At 44.1% G+C, this 22,935-nt stretch overlaps 4 protein-coding genes across 7 annotated transcripts in view; 2 read left to right on the forward strand and 2 right to left on the reverse strand.

Moving 5' to 3' along the window:
• LOC114799003 (protein transport protein Sec24C) overlaps positions 1–7,171 on the reverse strand; it is a 28,999-nt gene extending 21,828 nt beyond the window's left edge. For both annotated transcript variants that reach the window (XM_028995078.1, XM_028995076.1), the window contains exon 1: positions 7,082–7,171. In XM_028995078.1, the coding sequence (XP_028850911.1) occupies positions 7,082–7,084 (3 nt within the window). In that variant the 5' untranslated portion in view covers positions 7,085–7,171. The remainder of the gene's footprint in view (positions 1–7,081) is intronic.
• Positions 1,734–15,408, forward strand: hs3st1l2 (heparan sulfate (glucosamine) 3-O-sulfotransferase 1-like 2). 3 transcript variants are annotated; one of them, XR_003751167.1, is made up of 3 exons: positions 1,734–2,261; positions 8,412–8,519; positions 9,135–9,777. XR_003751167.1 is itself a non-coding variant. In XM_028995081.1 (3 exons), the coding sequence occupies exon 3, from the start codon at positions 13,831–13,833 to the stop codon at positions 14,737–14,739; it is 909 nt and encodes a 302-aa protein (XP_028850914.1). In that variant the 5' UTR covers positions 1,734–2,261; positions 8,412–8,519; positions 13,768–13,830; the 3' UTR covers positions 14,740–15,408. The 3 variants fall into 3 exon arrangements, 2 of the variants coding, with proteins under 2 accessions (XP_028850914.1, XP_028850913.1); XM_028995081.1 differs by lacking the exon at positions 9,135–9,777 and adding an exon at positions 13,768–15,408; XM_028995080.1 differs by lacking the exons at positions 8,412–8,519; positions 9,135–9,777 and adding an exon at positions 13,768–15,408.
• A 1,188-nt stretch (positions 15,409–16,596) lies between these two features.
• On the reverse strand, positions 16,597–18,717 carry h2az2a (H2A.Z variant histone 2a). Its single transcript, XM_028995082.1, has 5 exons — positions 18,580–18,717; positions 17,542–17,619; positions 17,265–17,378; positions 17,042–17,171; positions 16,597–16,944 (listed from the first exon to the last, which is right to left on the reverse strand). Exons 1-5 carry the CDS (start codon positions 18,580–18,582, stop codon positions 16,883–16,885), a joined length of 387 nt encoding a protein of 128 aa, XP_028850915.1. The 5' UTR covers positions 18,583–18,717; the 3' UTR covers positions 16,597–16,882.
• A 1,088-nt stretch (positions 18,718–19,805) lies between these two features.
• Positions 19,806–22,682, forward strand: LOC114799004 (transcriptional activator protein Pur-beta-like). Its single transcript, XM_028995079.1, is given in 2 exon segments — positions 19,806–20,061; positions 20,064–22,682. Coding segments are annotated over 2 exon segments (918 nt in total). The 5' UTR covers positions 19,806–19,841; the 3' UTR covers positions 20,762–22,682.
• The last annotated feature ends 253 nt before the right edge of the window (positions 22,683–22,935 follow it).

The raw sequence follows: 22,935 nt of genomic DNA on the forward strand, positions 1-22,935 counted from the left end.
CCTTAGCACCTGATTAGCATTCCGAGGTTTGCGTCAGCACTGTCATCCCACCCGTGAACGCGATTCAAGAGTAAAAGCAGCAGACCGTACACGCCAAATTCCTAACTCCCGTGAAGGTCTTTGTCTGTCACGGCCTCTGGTGCCCCCGCCCCGCCCTTCCTCCGACGGGTGGCAGGATGTGCAACAGCGGGCATGAGTGTGCGCCCACAATCTTCCCTGTCCTGCATTATTAATTCGCCATGTTCACAGTTGACCTGCGGTTCGCACTCCTCGTCTGAGGAGCGGTGAATGAACGGGAGGAGAGGCTGGCGAGGGCTGGGGAGGACGGAAGAAAGGAAGGAGGGAGGGAAGACGACACGCTGTGACTGTAGTTTTGAAATTCCTTGGTACCGAGGCTCAGACAGATAAATACTGTATTCCCTGCAACTGCAAATTTATTATTTATTCATATGCCGCCCTCAGGGGAGTTCCTGCGCATTTAATGAAAATAAGATGCAGGTTGTTTTGTATTATTTTTATGTTGCATATTACACAACACAGATCTTATGTTCTTCACACAAAGGATTGGCTGAAATGAAATTTTAAAGATGACGCAGGCGACCTCGTTCTCTTTTAGTGCATCTCTATCCGCGCCGGCAGACCCGTGAGAGCCCGACACAAATACAACAGCGGGCCCTACGAAGGCCCCTGGCCGGTGAGCATTCAGCTCCAGAGCTCGTCAGAGTGGACCTCCCTCTGAGGCTCCCAGGGCCCCGTCCACCCACCGCGGCTCCCCAGCAATAAAGCCCGACAACGCTCCCATGAAGGAGAAATAAAGAAACACAATGAGTCACATTGAACGGGCCGAAATTAAAGGACGGGGGTCCGGGGGGGTAAACAGCTGAGACAATGAGTTTTTTTAGAAAGTCTGAGGAGGAAAGCCAGAGAAAGAGTTGGAGTACGGTCGCATGGGATGCTGGCAGGGGTGCCGAGCGCTGACTGGAGGTGTGATACGGGGAGGAGGACGGATGGGACGGTGGATGGTGTAGAGCACGAACGCGCGGCACCCCACCCCACCCTCCACCATCCCCCCGCTGTGCTGCGCGTCGGGGAGCTGGCTTCGCTCTTCACCAAAAAAGCTCTACCCCCACACAACATTCTGCTGAGATGAAGAGAATTCAAACTCCACCGCAGATGATGGCGGGGAGGAGATCGTAAGGGGGGTTGTCTTTTTAGATGCTCTATTTTCACACACACGCACACACACACACACACAGAGAATCTGTATTATGTCTCATCTGTGTGGAGCAGATTACGAGGCTCAACCCCCCTGACTGTAATTGAAGTGATACGTTGAAAGACCCTCCATAATCTCATGATTGTCTCCATATGGAGAGGATCTGGTGGAGCCCCGGGTTGTTTTTCAGAAAGGGTCTTTTTGGAGGAACATGACCAGAGACAAACACTCATTGTCTAATTAAGAAACGTTCAATCCACATGAGAAAATATCCATCCATCTATCTACCTATGTGTGTACTTAACTGTAAATTGCAAAAACATGTAGAAAATGCCCTCAAGTGCTTTAGTTCCATGAAGCCCAAAAGTTCTGAAGAAAGCCGATCATTCAGGAGATGCAGGCAGTAACAACGTGTACATAAAACAACACCCAGACCTGAGCCGCTCTCGTTTGGGTGGCTGCTTTCTATAAGTTGCTTATAGAATTCTAAATATATTCTAACCCCACAACAGGCTGCACATCAATGGGAACGCAAAGGCTGCAGAAAATCCCCCAAAATACAAATCGGAGGTACGGTGCAGAACGTCCAAATGCAAATACCTCGACACGAGGAGAGAACGGGGGATAAAAACAAAGAGGAGAAGAGAAAAAGGAGAAAGAAAAGCGAGTGAGGGGTTGACAGAGAGAGGAGGGGTGTGTGTGTGTGTGTGTGTGTGTGTGTTGGGGGGGTTCCCTGAGGGTTGGTGTATTTGTATGAGCTTTACTCTCTCACTCAGTCACTCACTTAGTGACACACACACACTCACACACACACCCTCCAGTAGACACCCGGCAACACAGACTGGCTCACTCCTTCCTTCTCCCTCCCTCTCTCACGCACTCGCCCTGACAAAACCACCGCTCCTTCCGGAGGAACCAGACCCACAGACAAGAGAACCGAGGAGTCGAGAGCCAAGGCAGGAGCGGCGGACGAAGCAGACCACCCGCGAAGAACAGCATCTGAAAGGGCTGCTCAGGAGCCGGAGATTCAGACCTGAGCACGCAGGTAAGCCCCCGGTACCTCCTCCATCCGTCTCGGTGTCTCCTGTTGTCTCTCCCAAGAGTCCAGCTGAACTCTTGAACTACCCACCCGCTTGTGTAGGGAGAACTCTGGGTGTCAGGCAGAGTGATTGAGTGATGGAGCTTGTGACTAAGTGCAGGGGGTGAAGATTGACCCAGGCACCACCTCCAGGCACCACCGCAGCAATGAAACCTCAAGTAATGAGACTAAGCTATTTTCATTGAGCAACTCTAATTTAGGAGAATAATGGTTCGGAGTAACACAATGATCTACTGCCGTTGAGGGCATTTCAATTCATTATGAATTGACATAAATTTATCATAACAAAGCCTATTAAAATGTAATAAACAAAGTTTATTCTGCAATCAGTGTTCTGTTTATCTAGGTCATATCTTCAGTTACTCTGGAACATCCCTCAAGTGCTTAGTGTTAATCAGGATGAGAGACAGGAAGACAGCGTCGTAAAATGAAGCGTCCGTGCGCTTAAGCCTGCCGTAATTTTTGTGGGGTTGTTTCACCAGCAGTCCTCAATGTGGGGTTCATGGCGTAGGACGATGCATTGGCACACACCAGATGAGGTAGATAATGCGTGAATTAGAGTTGATGTGAACTCATATGTTCCCTCACTTCATGCAGCAGTCGACAGGTCTGCCGCAGCACCTCGGTGCATTACGGGGGCTTAAGTACATTAGGGGCATTAACAGGTGGAGGGGGGGGTGGTTGTATGAATTATGCATGACATTATTTATGGGCAAAGTGCACGTCCTCAAAGTGCTACGAGTCGCATGGACTCAACCAGGTTCCCCGGCCGGCCGCCTCTCACCACTCATAAACGGCTTATTACGACCGCCAATCGACACAGTCGTCAAGACTAAAACAGCTTAAATGTAGAGGAAAGAATGAATTCTGACAATTTAGGATACTAACATGCATTAGTATAATGGAGAAGAACATTTTTTCATATTTAATGATTCACATAACTTAGGATTTGCACTTTAGACCACTTGCTCATTAAGAACAAAACATCTAAATAAAAATGCTTTATTAATTTATCAATTTACATAATCGTGTCAGCAGCAAAAGAAAACTAAAAGCCAGGACAGTGCAATCCGATCAAAAATGCGTGTCAGAAAATGTTCCATCTCAAAGCCCTACATGAAAAATAACAGATAACTCCAGGTAATTGCTAAAAGCATCAGCACTCATTAGTGACAAAAATGTTTGTTTACTCTCTGTAAACTCAACCAAGGGGGTTGCTAACCCACTGGCTGCACCCGCTTTATGGCGCATATAGGCACAAACGTGGGAATAAGGGACGCTTTATTTGACTATTTGGCCTCTGGTTTCTAAAGGGCACTTTTCCGAAGCACATTAACTACAGCAAATAATTGCATAGATGTCTGAAACAACAGGTCATGTTGTATATTTATATCATTTTGGCAGATTTGGCCTGTTTGACCTGTTTTTGAATATCTAGGTTCAGGGACTGTGACCTCCGGTGCATAATTGTTTTACTTATTTAATTACAAAATAAACAGAAAAGTGTTATGCAGCAAGTAAATACCACAATGATCACTAAATAAATAACTACATAAGTACATAGATAAACTAACAGTGAAATGTGGCTGAAAAAAAGTGTTTTTTTTTTTCTCACTTCCCTTACTATATACCCCAGGCTACATAACGTCCATATTCAAGTCAGGTAAAGAAATAAAGAAATGAAAAGCAGGATCATTCCATTGCTGCAGATATGCCCCCACTCCTTGTAAAACGTTTTGCTGGTCAGTGCATCATTTTTATGGGTTGTCTGGTGTCCCCATGTTGCCTTGTGTCATTGCACTCTGTGATAAATACATTACTTTAAAGTGAACGAATCCTTGTCACTTGGACCAAACACTTTTTAACTCCTTTTTGTACCAATGACATTGTAAACTTTCTTTTAATCATTCCCCTGTGGTTTGTACCTGGCACCAAATTCGTTTTAATCCTAAAGGTAATTCAAAGTCACAACTAAATTTCATGAACATTTTATATCTTCTGTGTCAACAGGTTCATTAACTTCTGGCCCCTAAACACAGGTAGCTGGAGGTCCAGCAGTTAGCCTTAGATTCTTTAAGACTGTCCTTACTGTGTCCTTACTATGTAGTTTTTTTTAAATTCTTATAAATTTGTACTCTGTACTGTACTCTGTGTGCATGTTCTTCATTGCGGTACCAATTGAGCATAAAGGAGCTCCACCATGTCACTTACCATGTATGAGGCATTCTTGCTTCTTTTTCCTCCCCCATCGTCACCATTAGCGGACCTTTGATGCCGGGGGGGCTCCACAAAAAAGGCCCTTGATCTGGGTCATGTCTGTCAGCATTTGTGACATTAATTGTCTATTAATCTCCAGGCGGAGGAGTTTGCGCAGGAACCAATTTACACAGTTATAAGTAAGGGCCCAGTCAATCACAGTCCCCCACTAATGTGTCCACCCGCTTCACCCACATTGCTAAAGGAGAGGCGCCTGTCACCATCGGCCACTCTGGCTCAGAGTTCATTACACAAACTGTGTGTGGATGTTGCTGTCAATTCAGACTGCTCGCCACACTCCAAACTGCCATTGCCTGGGAGAAGGGTTTCCTGTTCAGGATCCTATTGATCCTGTCCAGGGCCAGATTGTTGCTCCGGAAAACTTCCCAGAAAAACCGTGCTGCTGGGGAGTACCAGTTGTTTATTTATCTCACCCTGTGCGCGAAAGGACGAACGCTTGCGCCTGAAAAAAAAAAAATAGCTCCTGTTGTGCAGCTCTCGTTCCGGTCTCCTCATGGCTCATTAGGAAGCACATTTTCTCCGTCTTCTTTTTCTGCCTTGGGTGATTTTCCTCCCTGCTTTTCGGTCATCCAGCAGCATGAGGTCGACAATGGCTATTTTTCACACAACGCTTCAATTAGCAGACAACACCTGTTCAGCCATCAGAGTTAGACACCTCCGTTAAGCCCACAATGGGGGCGTCTGGAGACCGATGATCATTTGGTCTGGTTGAACTTTCCTGCATGTCTTTGTGTTATATGTGTCCAAAAAGACAATATGACCAGGTTGGAGTGCAAAGCCAGCTGGTGAACCAGTTGTGCAACTGAGTGAAAACTTCATTATCACAATTCAGTCAAAACTCCAGGTTCTCCATTGCATTATGGGATGCTTAGAAGATTCATTCATTCAAGCTCATGTGTTGGGTAGTGTGTGAAAGAGAACGTTGTGGTGAAAAACGTGTGGGGGGTCAGTCATTATTAATGATTTTTGGCGAGCTTCAATTAGGGCCTGGTGTCATAGTGCAATCAAGTTATCAGTGGGTTTAAAAGTTTTCAACAGAGGCACACCATTCTGCCAAGCATTGGTTGTTTTTTGCTTAGCTGGTAATGCTGCAAAGCTTACTAAAAGAATATCAAAGGTCCTGGGACATAACCTTAAGTCACATTAGGATCTCGTAAACTGAATCTTAAGTGTTTACAAACCAATGGCTAACTGTATAGCTGCCTTTATCTCAGTATCCAAGTGACGTTTTTGTGACATGTTAAAAAACACACACTGCACATGCACATGCACATGCAGTACAACAGATCAGGATCTGTCCCTCTCAGCAAGCCAAACTCAGTGACTCGGGGCATATGTCCCACCATCCTGCTCCATTAGTATGTCACATCATCCAAAACACGCGGTAACTGCTCAGATGCAGCATTTCTCTCATTCTGAGCATCGTCCGACTCGGAATACAAGCTGAGCACCATTGGGAAGCAACAAAGACTGGAACCAAACATCTGCAGTGACGAGGGCAGGCAGTGTGAAAGGGGAGCAGGGACCCAGCACCCACACCTGCTGCTCTGGGCACCGATCCCCACACTGTCGGACCCACCGTCTAGTCTGGAGGTTCAAGAATGGGCGTGAAACCAATTTTGTGGCCTTCTGTGGCTGATAATCTCTTGTTTAGCAGCAATATACCCTCCATGAGACATGACCCCAGAATTTTTGCATAATGTGCCCCTCACTTTCTGGGTTACATTGTTTGATCTGACATGAGTACAAAGCATTCAGAGCCTGCCAACTTGGCCATTGATATGGAATGCTAAATCTTTCACACCTCTCACTCCTTTCCAAGTATTTATTCCGTTTAGCTACTGCATTCATTAAACATAACTAAACATAAATAAAGAGGAGGCTTATTAAGATTTAAAGGGGGTTTAACTCAAGGGGTCAACACTGGAGACATTTTAATGCAATTTTAAATATATTATTAATATTTCACACAATAAATGCATGGACTAAAGGCATGAACTGGTCGTCTGCACAATATTAGCCCTCAAGAGGATAAAAATTCAGCAGACAAAGAGTTCAAATTCAGCCAGTTTGTAAGCATCAAGTCCACAACACAGCAGAAACGCCGTCTGTCTTATTTGTCCAACATTTGGCTGCAGCCGAGCGCCAACTGTGGCATCATCTGCACAGACATGGCTCTAGCAGGAAAGGAAATGTGCGCACCTTCCCCTTCCCAAACTCCCTCACCCCGGTGGGAGGACCCCACCTGAGGTCAACCTAATGAATGGTTGCCATAGCGAGAGCAGGTTCATAAAGCCGCCTGGTACGGTTAGCACCTCAAAGTCATTCACTTGTTCGTCTGCTCTCTCGGCTGCTTGACAAAATGGTCACTAGGTTCCATTCCTGGTCAGGATTTTCCAGACCTCTCCACCCTTTAATTGTAATCGATTAACAGCTGGTCTTCCGGAATCAGCAACTTTAAACCAGTGTTTGTCAGACGAGATCCTTACCATCTCTTCATAAATCAGTTTCCATTGTTCCTCCACATTACGTCCTCGCTAATCTGCCCTCCGCCATTAGCAGCACCTCATCAGTGCTAGCCGAGGTTCAGTGTCCGTCAGCCGAGGCTCACTGTCCGTCAGTGTTATTGACCAGGAAGGACTGACTGGGCATCTGCTGCTTTGCCCCCATTTGCAAAACACCCTGTAGGGCAGCTGATTACTGCTAACATGCCCATCGGCTCCCATCGCCCCCCCCCCCCCCGCCTACACAGACACATGTATTGACTTTCCCTTCGACGCCGACGTGCAACAAAATTGAGTGCGGATTGAGTTCCGTACCCCGGAGTTAGAAAGAGACTTGTAGCAGACACCTCGCAACGTACCCCCCGCCCTCTCTCCCAAATTATGAAGCGATTTGCCTGTCAAACCCTGTTGGCCCAGTACTCTTTGATGGGTGCAGGAGCGGGACGGCTCCCGTCAGCGCTGCTATTAGGAATGAAGAGCTGCTACAACCAATTTCACTGTGCTTTGCATAGAGCGACACCCACCCACACACACTCCAGACGTCTCAATTTCCGAGCTTGAGCAGCTGAGAGAAGATGGTATGTGAATGTGTAGAGGGTACTAGACTGGAAAACAAGACAAGTGCTGTGTCAAAAATCACTCTGTTCGGCTTGAGTATTACGTTATGGACTAATCTAATTAAGGGTTACATGTCTTTGTCTTTCTGTCTAATTCCCAGCAAATGCAACCGAGTTATGTTGGGGCAGTTGTGGCCTAGCGTGGCACTGTTTTCCCGGGCACATTTTATGGCCGCCCACTGCTCACATGGAGATGGGTTAAACACAGAGGTCAAATTTCGTTGTGCGCTGTGTGTCACAAGGACAAAAAATCTGTAACACCAATCAGCATGTACAGTGAGTAGTGAAAATGATCAGGATAGGCCATGGATTTATTGATTATTATACACAAATTATAATTTGAACAGGGGTGAAAACAGTCGGCTCTGAGACAGACTGGTCGGTCACCCTGCTGAATAAATGTGGTCCAAGACTGGACCGTTGAGGATGAAGAGGATCCAGAAGGGTGTTGCGGAAGGGAGGAGGGCTTATGGAGATTCATAAAGAGTCTAATTTGAAACCCAGCTGGACATCTCTGTGCAGAAAGCCGTACAGATTTAGCGAAGGTCACTTTCTGTGGAGAGGACTGAGAGGGGTCTTTTAAGGCCCTTATCTACAGAGAGCTTCACAGGCTTTTCCCTCTGCATTTCCCTCTAAAAAAAAAAAGAGATCAAATCTTCACACATCATCCCAACTCACATTCCATTTCCCTGGCGCAGGAGTCCTCAGAAAGGCTTTCTTTGGCCCCTCGTGGCAGCTGCTGAACTCTCGCCTCACCAGCCACATGAGCCTTTCATCATCCTCGTTCCAGACCCACTGATCAGAAGGTACAAGTCATACACTTATTTATAATATATAGTAACAGAAACTTTTAATTATGGCTTAATGTAAGATACTGTTCTCATGACAGACACTATTGCCAAGCTCTCATGAAAGAAAAAAAATATTTTAGCACATTAATTGAATATTTCTTACCCATCCAGAGATAACTTAAAACATGCATGGCATGAATTTCAAGTAGGTTTAACAATTTAACAACATTTGATTTAACAATTAATATGACAGAAGTCTACGTAATGAAAAATCTTCAATCTGAAGATAATAATGTCCATCTTTAAATTAATAATGTCCATTATTAAATACATAATGCGTTTAAAATTTTAATTTTGAAATTGAAAACAGTGTGTCCGTGTATTAAATGTCATTTTGAGTTAAAACATTTTTTCATTTAAACATTTCAGAATTTTTAGATAAAGTACATATTTGTACTTTATATAAAGTATATTTGTGAAGTAATAATATTTTTTAAGAGCCTATTATTAAGTAATCATATCCTTTTAAAATTAAAAAAGATTATTTTTACATCCTTTTGAGCACGGTCCAATGTTACCCATCATATTTAAAGAGTCAGTAATGTTGATCCTTTGTTGCTATGTGTGCAGTTGCATGTGGTGTGCATGTGTGTGCATGCGTCTGGTTTTATCACCAACCAACAGACCCGATTCACCGAAAAGTCAGAGAGATCAGCCTCACACACACGTACTTTCATGGGAGACCTCCTGCTGTAACGACAAGCAGCACCTTCTTCACACACTCCACCATGAAGCTGCCCTCTCTCTGAGATGAGTAATCCGCACAAATGGAATGAATTACTAATCAGACGGTGCGCACACACACACACACACACACACACACACTTACACACGCACATACAGCAGTGCAGACACGTGAATAACAAAGGGGATCATGTAAAACAAAGCCTCTCCAGCCTCCACCCTTTTCCTGGAGGCCCACTGCTCCACATTTTCTCATCCATGCCCATTGTGCTTCCTACCTGCCACTCGCATCGTTAGCTTGATAATGAACACCTGACCCTAATTAAGTAAGCACTTTAGGGCCATCACTGACATTCCCTGATGTATGACATGTTTATGCTATTGTTGGATCAAGGGCATATTCATGATAAATTATCACAAATATATTAAATATAGAATAGAAATTTCAAACAAAGGGTGGTAGTAGCCTAGTGGGTAACACACTCGCCTATGAACCAGAAGACCCGGGTTCGAATCCCACTTACTACCATTGTGTCCCTGAGCAAGACACTTAACCCTAAGTTGCTCCAGGGAGACTGTCCCTGTAACTACTGATTGTAAGTCGCTCTGGATAAGGGCGTCTGAAAAATGCTGTAAATGTAAATGTAAACAATAGCCTAACAATAACCTGAATATAATAGCTGAATGTAAGTTTCAAGAATTTAAAGATTGAACACATACTATTTAAAAATACATCGAAACCAGTGATTAGCCAATATTACCAGCAAGTAACACAAGCTCAGGGTTGCATGAAAAAGATTTAAATGAACAAAGAATTACAGGATGTCAATCTGAACGAGACACATAGAGATATTTTCACAGAAAAAAACTAAATTCTGAATTTCACCATTCTGAAAATAATGCAACACACCATGCACCACATGCCCCGCTCATGGCTGCCCACTGCTCACTCAGGGTGATGGGTTAAATGCAGAGGACAAATTTCACTGTGTGCTGTGCTGCTGTGTATCACGTGTGACAATCACTTTCACAGGATTCAGCACCATGGACAGTATCTGTTTATTATTCAGTAACTGCATTTTATAATAAGGTACCTACATAAAATACAAAGATTACATGCAATGCATGTGTAGACAAAAAGTGTTAATAGATTCATCCCTAGTCTCTTTTTTTCTTCTCAGTTCCTCACAGTTCTTCAGTTTGACATGGTTCAGACATGGTTCAGACTTTACTCTCTGGTTGTTTCTTGGTCTTCTTTATTGTTTTTTTTTTCATCCTTTGTTTGATGCTTGTCATGTTTATCCTTCATCTGTCTGTAAGTGAAATATGATTCTTTGGTTTTGGTTTAACTATCCTGCCAATGCATTTGACTTTGTTTCCAGAAATGTAATATGCAGACATGTAATTGCAAGACGTCTTCAAATTAGGCTCACGCTTCTTGATCTCACACAGAGAGAGATGTAGCAGCTGTCCCTGTCTTCCGTATGGAGTCTTTACACTTCGGTGGCAGCCTGACGGTTTTGTTAGAGTGCATGTTCTTTCCACTCGGGCAAACTGAAGTCGCAAGGATCATTCAATCAGCAGAGGCAATAAAGAGCAGGGTCTGTCTCGTATGAGCTTCATTAAGCAAAGCTAACTTGCTGAGCTGGCCTCCATCTGCATGTGATGACGGCCTTTTCCTGCACAATTAGGGACAAGAATGGAATCTGTTCCTCAGTTTTAAAACTTGTTCTCTTATAGTTTCAATATTAGAGGGACACCTTACCATGAAGGAACAAAAATTCAGAGAACCCCTTATGATTGGTAACAAACCATAATTAAGGGGGGAGGGAAATCTCACAGACCACGAATTTAAAGAACAGTGAGTGGAAATGTTGTTACACCAAATACACTGCTTTGCATTGCCATTCTTGTATCTGTCTGAAGAAATAAGAGTTGCAAAGGGTTAGCAAACACCTCACATTCAACACAATCACCCACTGATGGTATACAAGAGACTCGCATCAGCAAAAGGATTTACCTATGCCTCCATCTCCATTAGTCTGTTCTCTGCAAGGTTGCGCTGGTGTACTCTGAACATCTGTACAGCCTTAAAAAACTAAGAGTGGTTTGTCTTTTCTACCCTCGTTCAAAATTATAACTTGACATTAATGGCTATATGTTGTCATAATGGTCTTCTGCTTTCCTTTGGAATCCTTATTAAATGCAGTAGTAAATGAATTATGTACATTTATATTTACAGCATTTATCAGACGCCCTTATCCAGAGCGACTTACAATCAGTAGTGACAGGGACAGTCCCCCCCGGAGACCCTCAGAGTTAAGTGTCTTGCTCAGGGACACAATGGTAGTAAGTGGGGTTTAAACCTGGGTCTTCTGCTTCATAGGCGAGTGTGTTACCCAGTGCTTAAGTAGGGAGGTCCCTGTATGCAGAATCTTTATTTGAAAATGGAGCTACTCGTAGTCTGAGCTGCAGAAGCAGGCGTACACATGAAGAGCAGGTAGTAAACTCTCAGGGGCGTTAGGCAGCCACATCTGCCATAATGGGGGAATTGATGATGCTTGTAATGGTCATAATGGCACTGATGATGTTGCCGACGCCACGCACAGTCAGAGATGGCGTGGAAATCCCAGTGCGAGACGGGGGACGTCGAGGTTTGATATTGTTTCCCCAGTGGTGCAATTATGCCAGGAACACAGGAACAAGGGCACCTGTTGGACGTGGCCATTGTTCTGGCAAATTAATACAGACAAGCAAACAAACGAATGGCACTGGCTACATAGGGATGTGTTGGTACAATAACAAGAGCAGCAAGACATAGAGAGGTAATGAAGGAGCCATTTTCAGACCTGCATAATATTTGGAAGGTCATGGAGAACAAGGGCCATAGAACTATCCATTATGGCCCCTGGCACCAGTGATTGAAGTGCAGTTTGTACTATTTAAGGAAAAAGGCAAATACAAAGTGCATAAAAACAGTGAGCTTTTCTGGGGTTTTTTTCATTAGCGAAAAATAAGTAATAATTAAAATAAAGTGTAGTGATTGTCACATGTGATACATGGCAGCACAGCACACAGTGCACACAGTGAAATTTGTCCTCTGCATTTAACCCATCACCCTGAGTGAGCAGTGGGCAGCCATGACAGGCGCCCGGGGAGCAGTGTGTGGGGAAGGTGCTTTACTCAGTGGCACCTCAGTGGCACCTTGACAGATCGGTATTCGAACCGGCAACCTTCTGATTACAGGGGGAGCTTCCTTAACCGCTAGGCCACCACTGCTTCAGTGGCATGTTGCTAAAGCAACATCATTTTGAAGGGCTTGGAGATTTGGCTTATTTTTAATAACATTGCCCAGCATATTCATTCAAAGGCAACAGACAGAAAGACCAATGTTCTTTCTTCAAAGAATTTCCTTCAGGGCCACGTGCAAACACACAGGACTTTGCTGACCACAACAGGATCTTTTTTTAATCAAGGCCAGGTTGTTTAAAACAGTCCTGGGTCACACATAAATAAATCAATAGTGATATAAACTATTTAAACCCATTTTATCACTTGTTATGGGTCCACCCCACCCTCCAGGGGGCAGTGTACCAAGTGTGAGCCGAAGGTTTAAGATACTGTAGTATTTGAGGAGAAAGGAGATCCAAGGCCTCTGTAGGAGTTCTGGGAGCAAATATGCTTTGTTCATTAATATTTAATGGAAAGGCTTCCTCTGTTTTTCTCCCAAAGTTAATTAATTCACTCTGAAACACCCATCCCGCATGACCCTCAGGCCATTGTTGTTTACTAGTCTGGTTCAGTTGCTGTATAAATTACAGGAGCAGAATTTAATATTAAACAATTTTAGCTTTGACTATAAACTCAAGTTGGAGTTAAATAATGTGGGACTGATCAATCATAAATTGACTAAAAATAATAAAAATATTGCATAACACACTTGCCTGTAAACCAGAAGCCCAAAAACGTCACAGGTTTAAACCAGACTTACTACCATTGTGTCCCTGAGTTGCTCCAGGGGGACTGTCCTTGTAACTACTGATTGTAACTCCCTCTGGATAAGGGCGCCTGATAAATGGTATAAATGTAAATGATTTGAAGGGCAATTTTGCCAGTAAGTCCTTGAATGCATCTATATACCCAAAGAACATCATACACTTGCACGGTGTGAGTAATAGCTATAAAACCAGAACTATTGCCCCAAACAAATTCCGTTTAATAGTAACCATTGAGCCACAGTGTAGGCAACTTGGAGTGGCCATGACCTTTGATCATCAAAATCTAATACAATTAGTCCAAATTAATGCACATTGACCTTCAACTTGAACTTGAACCACACTCTAATCGAACCACACTCAATCTGTAGACATTCTATAGCAGTGTTATGGATATCACAGTGTCCTTTGACCTCCAAAGTCTATTGTGAATGTTGGACCAGCTCCACTATGTCTTTGAGAATAGGTGTTTTAAGTGAGAATATATGTAAAACATTTTCAAAAGAGTATTTTCCTTTTCTCAGGTAACATTTGTGAGGAGTGTCATTGGAGTGCATGTGACTGCGCACTTTAGTCTGAAGATCATCATGCTGTGGACTTTGTTCCTGGCCCTCCTGCTGCTGCTGCTTCTCCACACCCAGCTGCATGTCTGTCTGCAGGAGCTGCGCTCCTCCTCCACCTCCCCCACGTCCCAGGCACCTTCTGCCATGAACACCACAGCCCAGCGCCTACCTGGTGCCATAATCATCGGAGCACGCAAGGGCGGCACCCGGGCCCTTCTGGAGATGCTGAACCTCCACCCAGATGTGGAGGTGGCAAAAGCAGAGGTGCATTATTTTAACCTGGATGAGAACTACCACCGGGGTCAGACCTGGTACCGTGCACAGATGCCGTTCACGTCGCTTGGGCAGTTGACAGTGGAGAAGACCCCCGGGTACTTCACAGCCCCTTTGGTTCCACAGCGCATCTGGGAGATGAACCCTGAGGTACGGCTGCTGCTTATTGTCCGTGACCCGGCAGAGAGGCTAGTTTCGGACTACACCCAGGTGCTGCACAACCGGTTACAGCGCCACAAGTCCTACCAGCCTCTGGAGGAGCTACTATTGCTGCCCAATGGCCATATTGACCCCAGCTACAAAGCCCTGCAGCGCAGCCTCTACCACCTCCATCTCCAGCGGTGGCTGTCCTTCTTCCCCCGCCAGCAGATCCATGTGGTGGATGGAGAGGCTCTGATTCGGGACCCTTTCCCCGAGCTGCAGAAGGCTGAGCGCTTCCTGGATCTCCCATCACACATTGAGGCATCCAACTTCTACTTCAACTCCACCAAGGGCTTCTACTGCCTGCTTTCCGCCGGCCACGACAAATGCCTGGACGAGTCCAAGGGCCGACCACATGCCCCGCTCAGCCGACAGGCCTTCCACAAACTCTGCCACTTCCTCAGAGAGCCAAACCAGCGCTTCTTCAAGCTGGTGGGTCACACCTTCCCCTGGTGCTGACACGGAGACGCTGGGCCAGTGGACCAAGGAATGCAAGCAGAACCCATATCTGGGAACTGGGAGATACATCTAGCTCTGGCGTTCCTGACAGAGGCCGAAAGTGTGTTGTTTTCTGCTGAGGCTGTGGTGTCCACTACCATCATGGCTACTGACTACACAAGAATTATTACATGTAGGGGAGGCCATGGAAAGCCTTTATCTCATTAACTCAGTGCTGACGTCCAGTAGTCAACGAGTGACGGTTAGATGTAGTGCCTACTACTTAACACCACTTTAGAACAGTCATCTATATGCTGATACCATAGCACTTGGGCACTAAAGATATATTTTGGGCATTACATCCAACAACAATAATTATAATAAAAATTGGCCTTATATGGAATTAATATGACATGCATCCGTTTGCTTAGGGCTGTATTTTGTGTATTCAACAACTGCACTGAAGTTACTGGTAAAAATTATGGGCGTAAGTGTAAAAGGTATGTTTAGCTATTTATGTAGATTTACCATTCTTTTGTGATTTCTATGTGTTAGATTTTGAATACATATATTTTCCTATTTTTTTTATTCTCTTATGATGACATATTTTGATGTCTGATTTGCAATTTTAATGCACCACGAAAAGTTTTTTCTATTTTAATGTATAAATGTAGATCTATGGCAACTTAATGCAGACTAATCAGTCATTTGGTGTTTCTCATGTGTTACTATGAAAAATATTTATATTCGAGAGATTCAGTGGTGATTGAAAATGAAATAATTAAATGAGCTTGTAGCACTTGTGGTAATACATGCAAAAGATGTAAATGTACATGGTAAGAAAAATTAGTTCCTAAAACTCAGTCCTAAAAAAAGTCCTGAACATCAAAGTTTGTATAGTGATTTATGGCGGATGCCCTTCCTGGCGCATATGCCCCCATTTACATGTCATGTCACATGTCTCTGGGTTGCGAATCAAAGCTCTTAAAACACACAAATGATGTTACAGAAAATTGGGGAAGAAAAATAGACACCTTGACACAATAGATCTTAAAATTCTATACACATCCATAAGTACTACATACAATATATGAAATACTTTCAAAAGAAAAAAAGATGTGGTTTCTTTCATGTTTTTTTTTACACATGACGCCTGTTTGTTTATAGTTTCCACTTTGTCCATGACTACTATAAGGAATATGAATGCATTCATTTCTATTATATTGTCAATAACTGAATAGTGTCAGTTACACACTGCAACTGCCAAATACCTTAATGTAAACGAAGAAATGTTCTCATTCGAAAATGACACCACCATAACACATAGGACTTTGTTACGGAGGTGTGTAGCGCCCTCTAAAGGAACATGTCTTTAAATCATTCAAATGTATACAGAATTGGAAATTGGAAGTCTTAAGAAACTGTACATTATTCTGTATATTCATTTATATTCAGTAAATGGGAAAATTATATCATACAAAGACATCAAGGCAGTGGTGGCCAAGCGGGTAAGGAAGCCTGTCATGGCTGCCCACGAAGGTGGCAAGTTGAACGCAGAGGACACATTGTGTTGTGTGCACCATGTGCTGTGATGCAGTGTTTCACAATGACAATCACTTCACTTTCACATCTAGAATATAGTTTGTGTTTCCAATGTAATTGTAAATATTAGGACAGGGGCTCACATTCGTGGCCCAGGAGGCGATACTTACAGAACGCTTTCAGACCTGCCATGTACATAATTAGGTTGGTTCTTAATCTCAATGTTCATTTGTACGTGAACGTGAATGAAAACGTTCATTACCATATTACTTTAAACCATGATGTGTTTGAAAATAGACCATAGGTTGCACAGAAGAATAAAGGACAACAGTCGAGTTTTATATAAAATTGTTTTTTAACACTTCCAGTATAAAACATTTCTGAAGCCCCGGCCAAATCAAACAAATTATTCTGCCACGCTTTAACAGAGATTACCTGTCTGTAAATCTAAAATAACATACAATTTCAAGGGATTTGTCACAACAATTTGGGAAAGCAACAATAAACACAAAAATCTAACAATTGCTGTTAGCTATAACATTAATATTATTTTTTAAAAAATGAACATGAACTGGTCGTTTCAGTCCGAATAAGAGAGCTTAATAGTCCAGGTCAAGAACAACTATGCGGTTTTCTGCTGGCCCTTCTTTCCAATCAGCGATTTGTGGATGTGAGGGATCACACCTGGGGGGAAATAATAAATGGCGTGGGTTAGAACACACAATTTTTAAAAATGGATAAAACTGGGGAGAAAAAAATATATATATAAATTCTCACTTACCACCACCAGCAATAGTGGCCTTGATGAGGGAGTCCAACTCTTCATCCCCACGGATGGCCAGCTGTAAGTGGCGAGGGGTGATACGCTTCACCTTCAGATCCTTAGAGGCATTCCCCGCCAACTCTAGTACCTGAGAGAGTCAAGAAAGACAGCAAGCAATTTCAGATCCAAGTCGGAGTTTTACGAAGATTAGGTTTGTACGTTAACTTTTTATGTAGCTTACTTCAGCTGTGAGATATTCAAGGATGGCAGCACTGTACACCGCCGCTGTAGCCCCAACACGACCATGGCTTGTGGTACGGGTCTTCAAGTGCCTGTGGATACGACCCACAGGGAACTGCATGGGGGGGGGGAATGTTAAAAGTGCATCTAAATGCCAGATTCCTCATTTCTTAAAGACAACACTCACTCAGACCACATTCTTTTCAACATCATAAATCACCATCAAGATGCCACAATTATTATTATATAACAGATCTCAAGCCAGATGACCCAGGTACCTGCAGACCAGCTCTCTGTGAGCGCGATACTGCTTTAGCCTTGGCCTTGCCACTGTCCTTCCCAGCCTTTCCACCAGCCTGAAAGGAATTGTCAAAATCAGACAATCATTTCTCAGTTTCAAACTACGCACGATGCCCCCCAACTACAAATAATAATAATACATTATTCACGATGACGTCAGCCCTGTGGCTCGAGAAAAAAAAAAAAAAACAGAACTGCAGCAGATGCGTTTTTTTTTTTTTTTTTTTAAACATGTCCCGCCAATAGACATTTTAAAACTCTGCCATCATACACACAAACAACGAAAAGCAAGATACGAAACTTGGCGGTGCGAACAACATCAACACACTCAGACCAAAATATCTCTGCAGTTTCAGCTGAAATATAAACAATTAGATAAACACTTCATTTTTATTAAATTATTAAGCGCCCCACGGAGTAAACACGCACAAAAAAACACTGCACAGTGTTAGTTTGATATTTATGTCGATTTTTTGTAATCCACTTCCAAAAAATAATTAATACCCGTGTGCACAATATGTACATGTAAATTATTGCAAACAATAAAAAAATCAATAATCTCGTCCTGTTGGGTGGCGCATCTGGCGATTTAACTGCGAGAAGCCACATTATTACATTTCCCGAACAGCGAAGTTCACATGAACACCGAGCTGCTGCCTTCCTGGATGCGCCAGATGATCTCGATCTTCAAATGCGCTTTAACTAGCGTCTATGTCTTCATTTAAAAAAAAATTAGCCTTCGATATTTTTATTTACTAACAACAGCGGTCCGACCTCAATCTACCGACGAGGACCGTAAACTAGAACCGAGGAAGCGGGACGTGTGTTTTATTCAGCATTACGTCCAGTCGAAGACGTGCTAATGCTAACATTAGCAGCGGAGAATCCGCACAAAACCCGAGCTAAGTTAGTAAACTGTGAGTTTAAAAACGTGAACTACGGGTCCGTGGGTAACTCCGAGCCGTGCATCCGTAAACACCGGCGCAAACACTTCAAGAGAAACGACAAGCGCGTACCATCTCAACGTTTAATTATTTTGGACAGCAGATCCGGGTATTCGAAATCAATTTCGGGCTCAGAACGGAGAGGAACAATAAAGCTCCCCACTAACCGAGCGCTGGTCACGTCAGGCTCGCCGGAGGCCTCGGCCAATAGGCGCCGGCGTTACTAGTTTAAATATGACCACTGGCCAATGGCGTGGCCGTTTGCTGGCTGAGTCCCCATCCCCCCGCATGGACGCGCCATACGCGCACGGATCGAGTAAAAAAACGTCCAATAACATAACTGTTCTGACAGCGAGTGGAAAGAAGAAGAAAAAAAACACACACACACGTTATTTAAACCTACGTAGTATTAATAATGTTGTACTGTATTCGTTTACTACGAATGTGACCGATGCTTAAAGAGCTTAAACGCGGTGCGCACGCATCACTGTAATTGCGTGTTTGTTCAATTATAATAATAATGGGGGAGTTTAACTGGAGAGATTTTTGGGACAGGATCACACAACCTGTAAAAAAAATCTTATTAAATGGTTTTCAAAATTAGACTTTAATACTTGGTCTGTAAGTTTTTAAAAAATAATAAAGTTCCCGTAACGTTTCCGTCCGTGTTTCAATTCACAGAAACCCTTTGGTTAGGGGCTTTGTTTATATACATTGCATAAACGTTGTTTCTCTTTAGGTCACACATTGGAACAGAAAGAAAGAGTGGGCTGGTCTATTTATTCGTGAACCGACCTGTTCGCAACATTGGGCATCCACCTTAAAACGTGTTTTTTAGTCCCTCAGAGCAAAACCGGGCGTGTGAGTAGATTCTCCACCAAAGCCATGTGAGGGAGCTGATCCGGGTTTTATAAACTTCTCATAAATTGAAGGTCTCGCCTACGCGATGCTGTGAAGGATCAGAGAATGAATCATCGGGGGAGCGCGTTAGAATTTGCATTCTGCAATCAGAAATTACATTTGTCAAATCTTACCATTTATGTCAAAAGAGCAAGAGCGGTGTAAACTCACAATGAAATGTTAAAGTGGGAGCACGACTATTGTTGTAATAAAAATTGGAATACGTTAGCACACTACTGCTTGGTATGTGAATGATTTTATACCAACCCTAGTTTATAGAAACACTAAAACCTTCCTCGCCTAGTTGGGGAGAGTTGATCTCGGGCCGCGCGTTACTCTCGCGAGATCTGGCAGCCGCGCGTTAGCAGGGAAGGGGGCGTGTCCAGCCGAGGGGGCAGCGACGCAGGAGGACGGAGGAGCTGCCGCTGCTGGTGATGGTGAAGATGGCGGATGGTGACAGTGGGAGTGAGCGCGGTGGAAGCAGCGGCGGCGGGGGCGGAGGCGGCGGCTTCCAGCACTACCAGAGGGACCAGGAGACGCAGGAGCTGGCCTCCAAGCGCCTGGACATCCAGAACAAGCGCTTCTACCTGGACGTGAAGCAGAACTCGAAAGGACGTTTCATCAAGATCGCCGAGGTCGGGGCCGGTGGCTCCAAAGTCGGCTGACTCTTTCCATGTCCGTCGCGGCGGAGTTCCGTGACTACCTGGGGGACTTCATTGAACACTACGCCCAGCTGGGGCCCAGCAGTCCCGAGCAGATCGCGCAGTCGTCCGGCGGGGATGACAGCGGACCGCGGCGGGCCCTGAAGAGCGAGTTCCTGGTTCGGGAGAACAGAAAGTACTACCTCGACCTGAAGGAGAACCAGCGCGGGAGGTTCCTCCGGATCCGCCAGACGGTCAACCGCGGTCCCGGGTTCGGCGTCGGTGGAGCCGGGCTCCCCGGTGGCGGCGCGCAGTCCGGCCAGACGATCGCGCTCCCCGCCCAGGGTCTGATCGAGTTCCGCGACGCCCTGGCCAAGTTGATCGACGACTATGGCGGAGAGGACGACGAGCTGGTCGGCGGCGGCTGCGCCGGGGTGTACGGCGAGCTCCCCGAGGGCACCTCCATCATGGTGGACTCCAAGCGGTTCTTTTTCGACGTGGGCTCGAACAAGTACGGCGTGTTTCTGCGCGTCAGCGAGGTGAAGCCGAGCTACAGAAACTCCATCACCATCCCGTTCAAAGCCTGGAGCAAGTTCGGCGGGGCCTTCTGCCGCTACGCGGAGGAGATGAAGGAGATCCAGGAGCGGCAGCGCGACAAGATGTACGAGAGGAGAGGGGAGGAATCCGAGGGGGACGACGTTGATGACGACTGACGCTCCGAGGAGGCGAGAGAGCGGGGAAAAAATGACGGGATGACCAGAAAATCCATGTGAACGTGGGGTCACTTTGAGCCGGTGAAGGATCTGCAAAGCGCATTTTTAAAAATGAAAAGTCCTTGGGTTTCCGAGCTGTGTGCTGATTGGCCTTCATTAATTGCAGTGTCCTGATTGGCTGGTCACTTATTGCACGTGTCACCAGTGCCAATTAGTTGGTCCAGGATCCCACCCAGTCCGCAACTGAACTCGGGAGCCTTTTTGTTTTTTCAAAGTCGTCTGTAAAAACCTGATGGTGCTCAAAGTGGACCCCTGTTGAACCCCGACATGGGCTCTGTGGTCACCCTTTGGATTTGATTTCAATGTGCATGATGAAAACACAGTTGTTGGCCTCAGAAGTGCTGTCACACGTTCAAGGGTCTTGTCTAAACCGTTCGTATTGGTAGCTAGCTAGACCTTTAGTTAGCTACTACACCTAGCTCTATGATGAAACAAAAGAAACGAAAGAAATTGAATGTGTGAGTGTGTTTTTATAGTGCATATTTAGCAGAATGGAGAGAAATGAGTGTAAGGCAGCGTCTAGTCTGGCTTCACTACCAGTCCGCTGTCCCAGCATCCTACTGAGGGAAATAAAAAAAAAAAAAAAAAAAAGGTTGCGTGTGCGAGACATGATACAGAGCACAAGCATATTTCATCACTGGGCAGAACTCATTAAGACACAATTGGTCATAGAATAATGATCAGGTGATTGGTGCTGTCTATGTCCCATTACCCCCGAATCCATGGGGTGATGATTTGGTGCTTTTTGCTTTATTTCCTTCACACACTCCACTTTATACAGCAGAGTTTACGAATAAGGATGAATGTAACTAAATTCAGTACTTTGCAAAGAATGTTTTATGTTCTTTCTCTGCTGCAGATACACAGAGCACTGAGTAGAGGGATCGCGTGTGGCGGATATCAAATTAGGAAATGGGTTTCTTCCAGCCACCCCTTTTAAAAGGCTGACTGTCAAATTAATGGCTCGTTAGGATTCAGTTGCATATATGTATACAAAGATCCAGGTTCTGGACATATAATCTGTGGATTTTATGCTTTATTACTCAAGACTGAAGAAAATTATGATTTTAAGAAATACAAATGCTGTTAGAAATAATTATTTTAAAATAAATTTATTGAAAAAGAACATAGAGCTATATTTATATTCATACAGTATAATTCATAAATTATGCTTCCTGAACAAGCTTATTTAAATTAATTAAGCTTGGTTGCAACAATCCAGGGGAAAGTTTCTTACTGGTTTTACATTTTTCTTTTTTCAGGAGAATGAGTAAAAGAACAATATAATACAGTATATTTTATCTATGTATTTTAGATATATTTAAAACAGAAGTCCCATATTACTTCCACAATGTATCCCTTCATTTCTCCCCATTCTGAACCAGTTTTTTTTTTTTTTTTTTTTTTTTAATGCATGCCTGTTTGTTTGGTTTTTTGCGAGGGGGTTAGGGGCAGCTTCCTTGTGTTACTTGCATATTTCTGGTTGCTGTATGTTTAATATTTATCAATGGAAGTGTTCAAGTTTCATTTTGTAAAGACAGAACGAGGCAAAAGTTTACCTGACTTTCAAATTGTGACGTTTGTTGCACTTTTTAATTGTCCATTAAGCTTGATGTGAATTTTTCTTTCTTTAGCCGTTTGTTTAATTTAAACGTCCAAAAACAGCGAAGAATTTGTTGTAAAAAGAAAAACACCTGGGAGCAATAGTCTTTTTCTATGAATATGAATACCTGTTTGTTTGACTACATCTCTTTCTCCTGTACTGTGTCCCGTGAAATGGCAGCTGTTTCAGTAACGTGGCTCTGCTGTACAGTTTTAACAAGTTTGTTTCGAACGTAAATAAAATTCTTTGCTGAACACATTACTGTCATTATTCACATAAACTGGGCAGTGCCTGTGTACATGGCGGCGGTGCTCTGATGTGGCCAGGGCTCGATCGCTCTCTACACTTCGCAGTCCAATCCTGGGCACGTCAACGTCTGTACTCTGGTCAACTTCCAACTTCCTTCCCAAGACTTCTGGGATAGACTCCAGCCTCTCTGTGGCCCTGACCTGGATTAATTGGTTTAGATAATGGACGGATGGGTGGATTTTGTTTAGGAAAGTTTTGGGAA

This window comes from Denticeps clupeoides, chromosome 11, assembly GCF_900700375.1.
Source record: "Denticeps clupeoides chromosome 11, fDenClu1.1, whole genome shotgun sequence".
Lineage (NCBI taxonomy): Eukaryota > Metazoa > Chordata > Actinopteri > Clupeiformes > Denticipitidae > Denticeps > Denticeps clupeoides.

Excerpts from the sequence above, each read along its gene's own strand:
- hs3st1l2 (XM_028995081.1), top strand. The coding sequence starts at position 13,831 with ATGCTGTGGACTTTGTTCCTGGCCCTCCTGCTGCTGCTGCTTCTCCAC.
- h2az2a (XM_028995082.1), bottom strand. Across the intron at positions 17,379-17,541 it reads CACAGAGAGCTGGTCTGCAG|TTCCCTGTGGGTCGTATCCA; the intron begins GTACCTGGGTCA and ends CCCCCCATGCAG. Across the intron at positions 16,945-17,041 it reads GGCCACTATTGCTGGTGGTG|GTGTGATCCCTCACATCCAC; the intron begins GTAAGTGAGAAT and ends ATTTCCCCCCAG.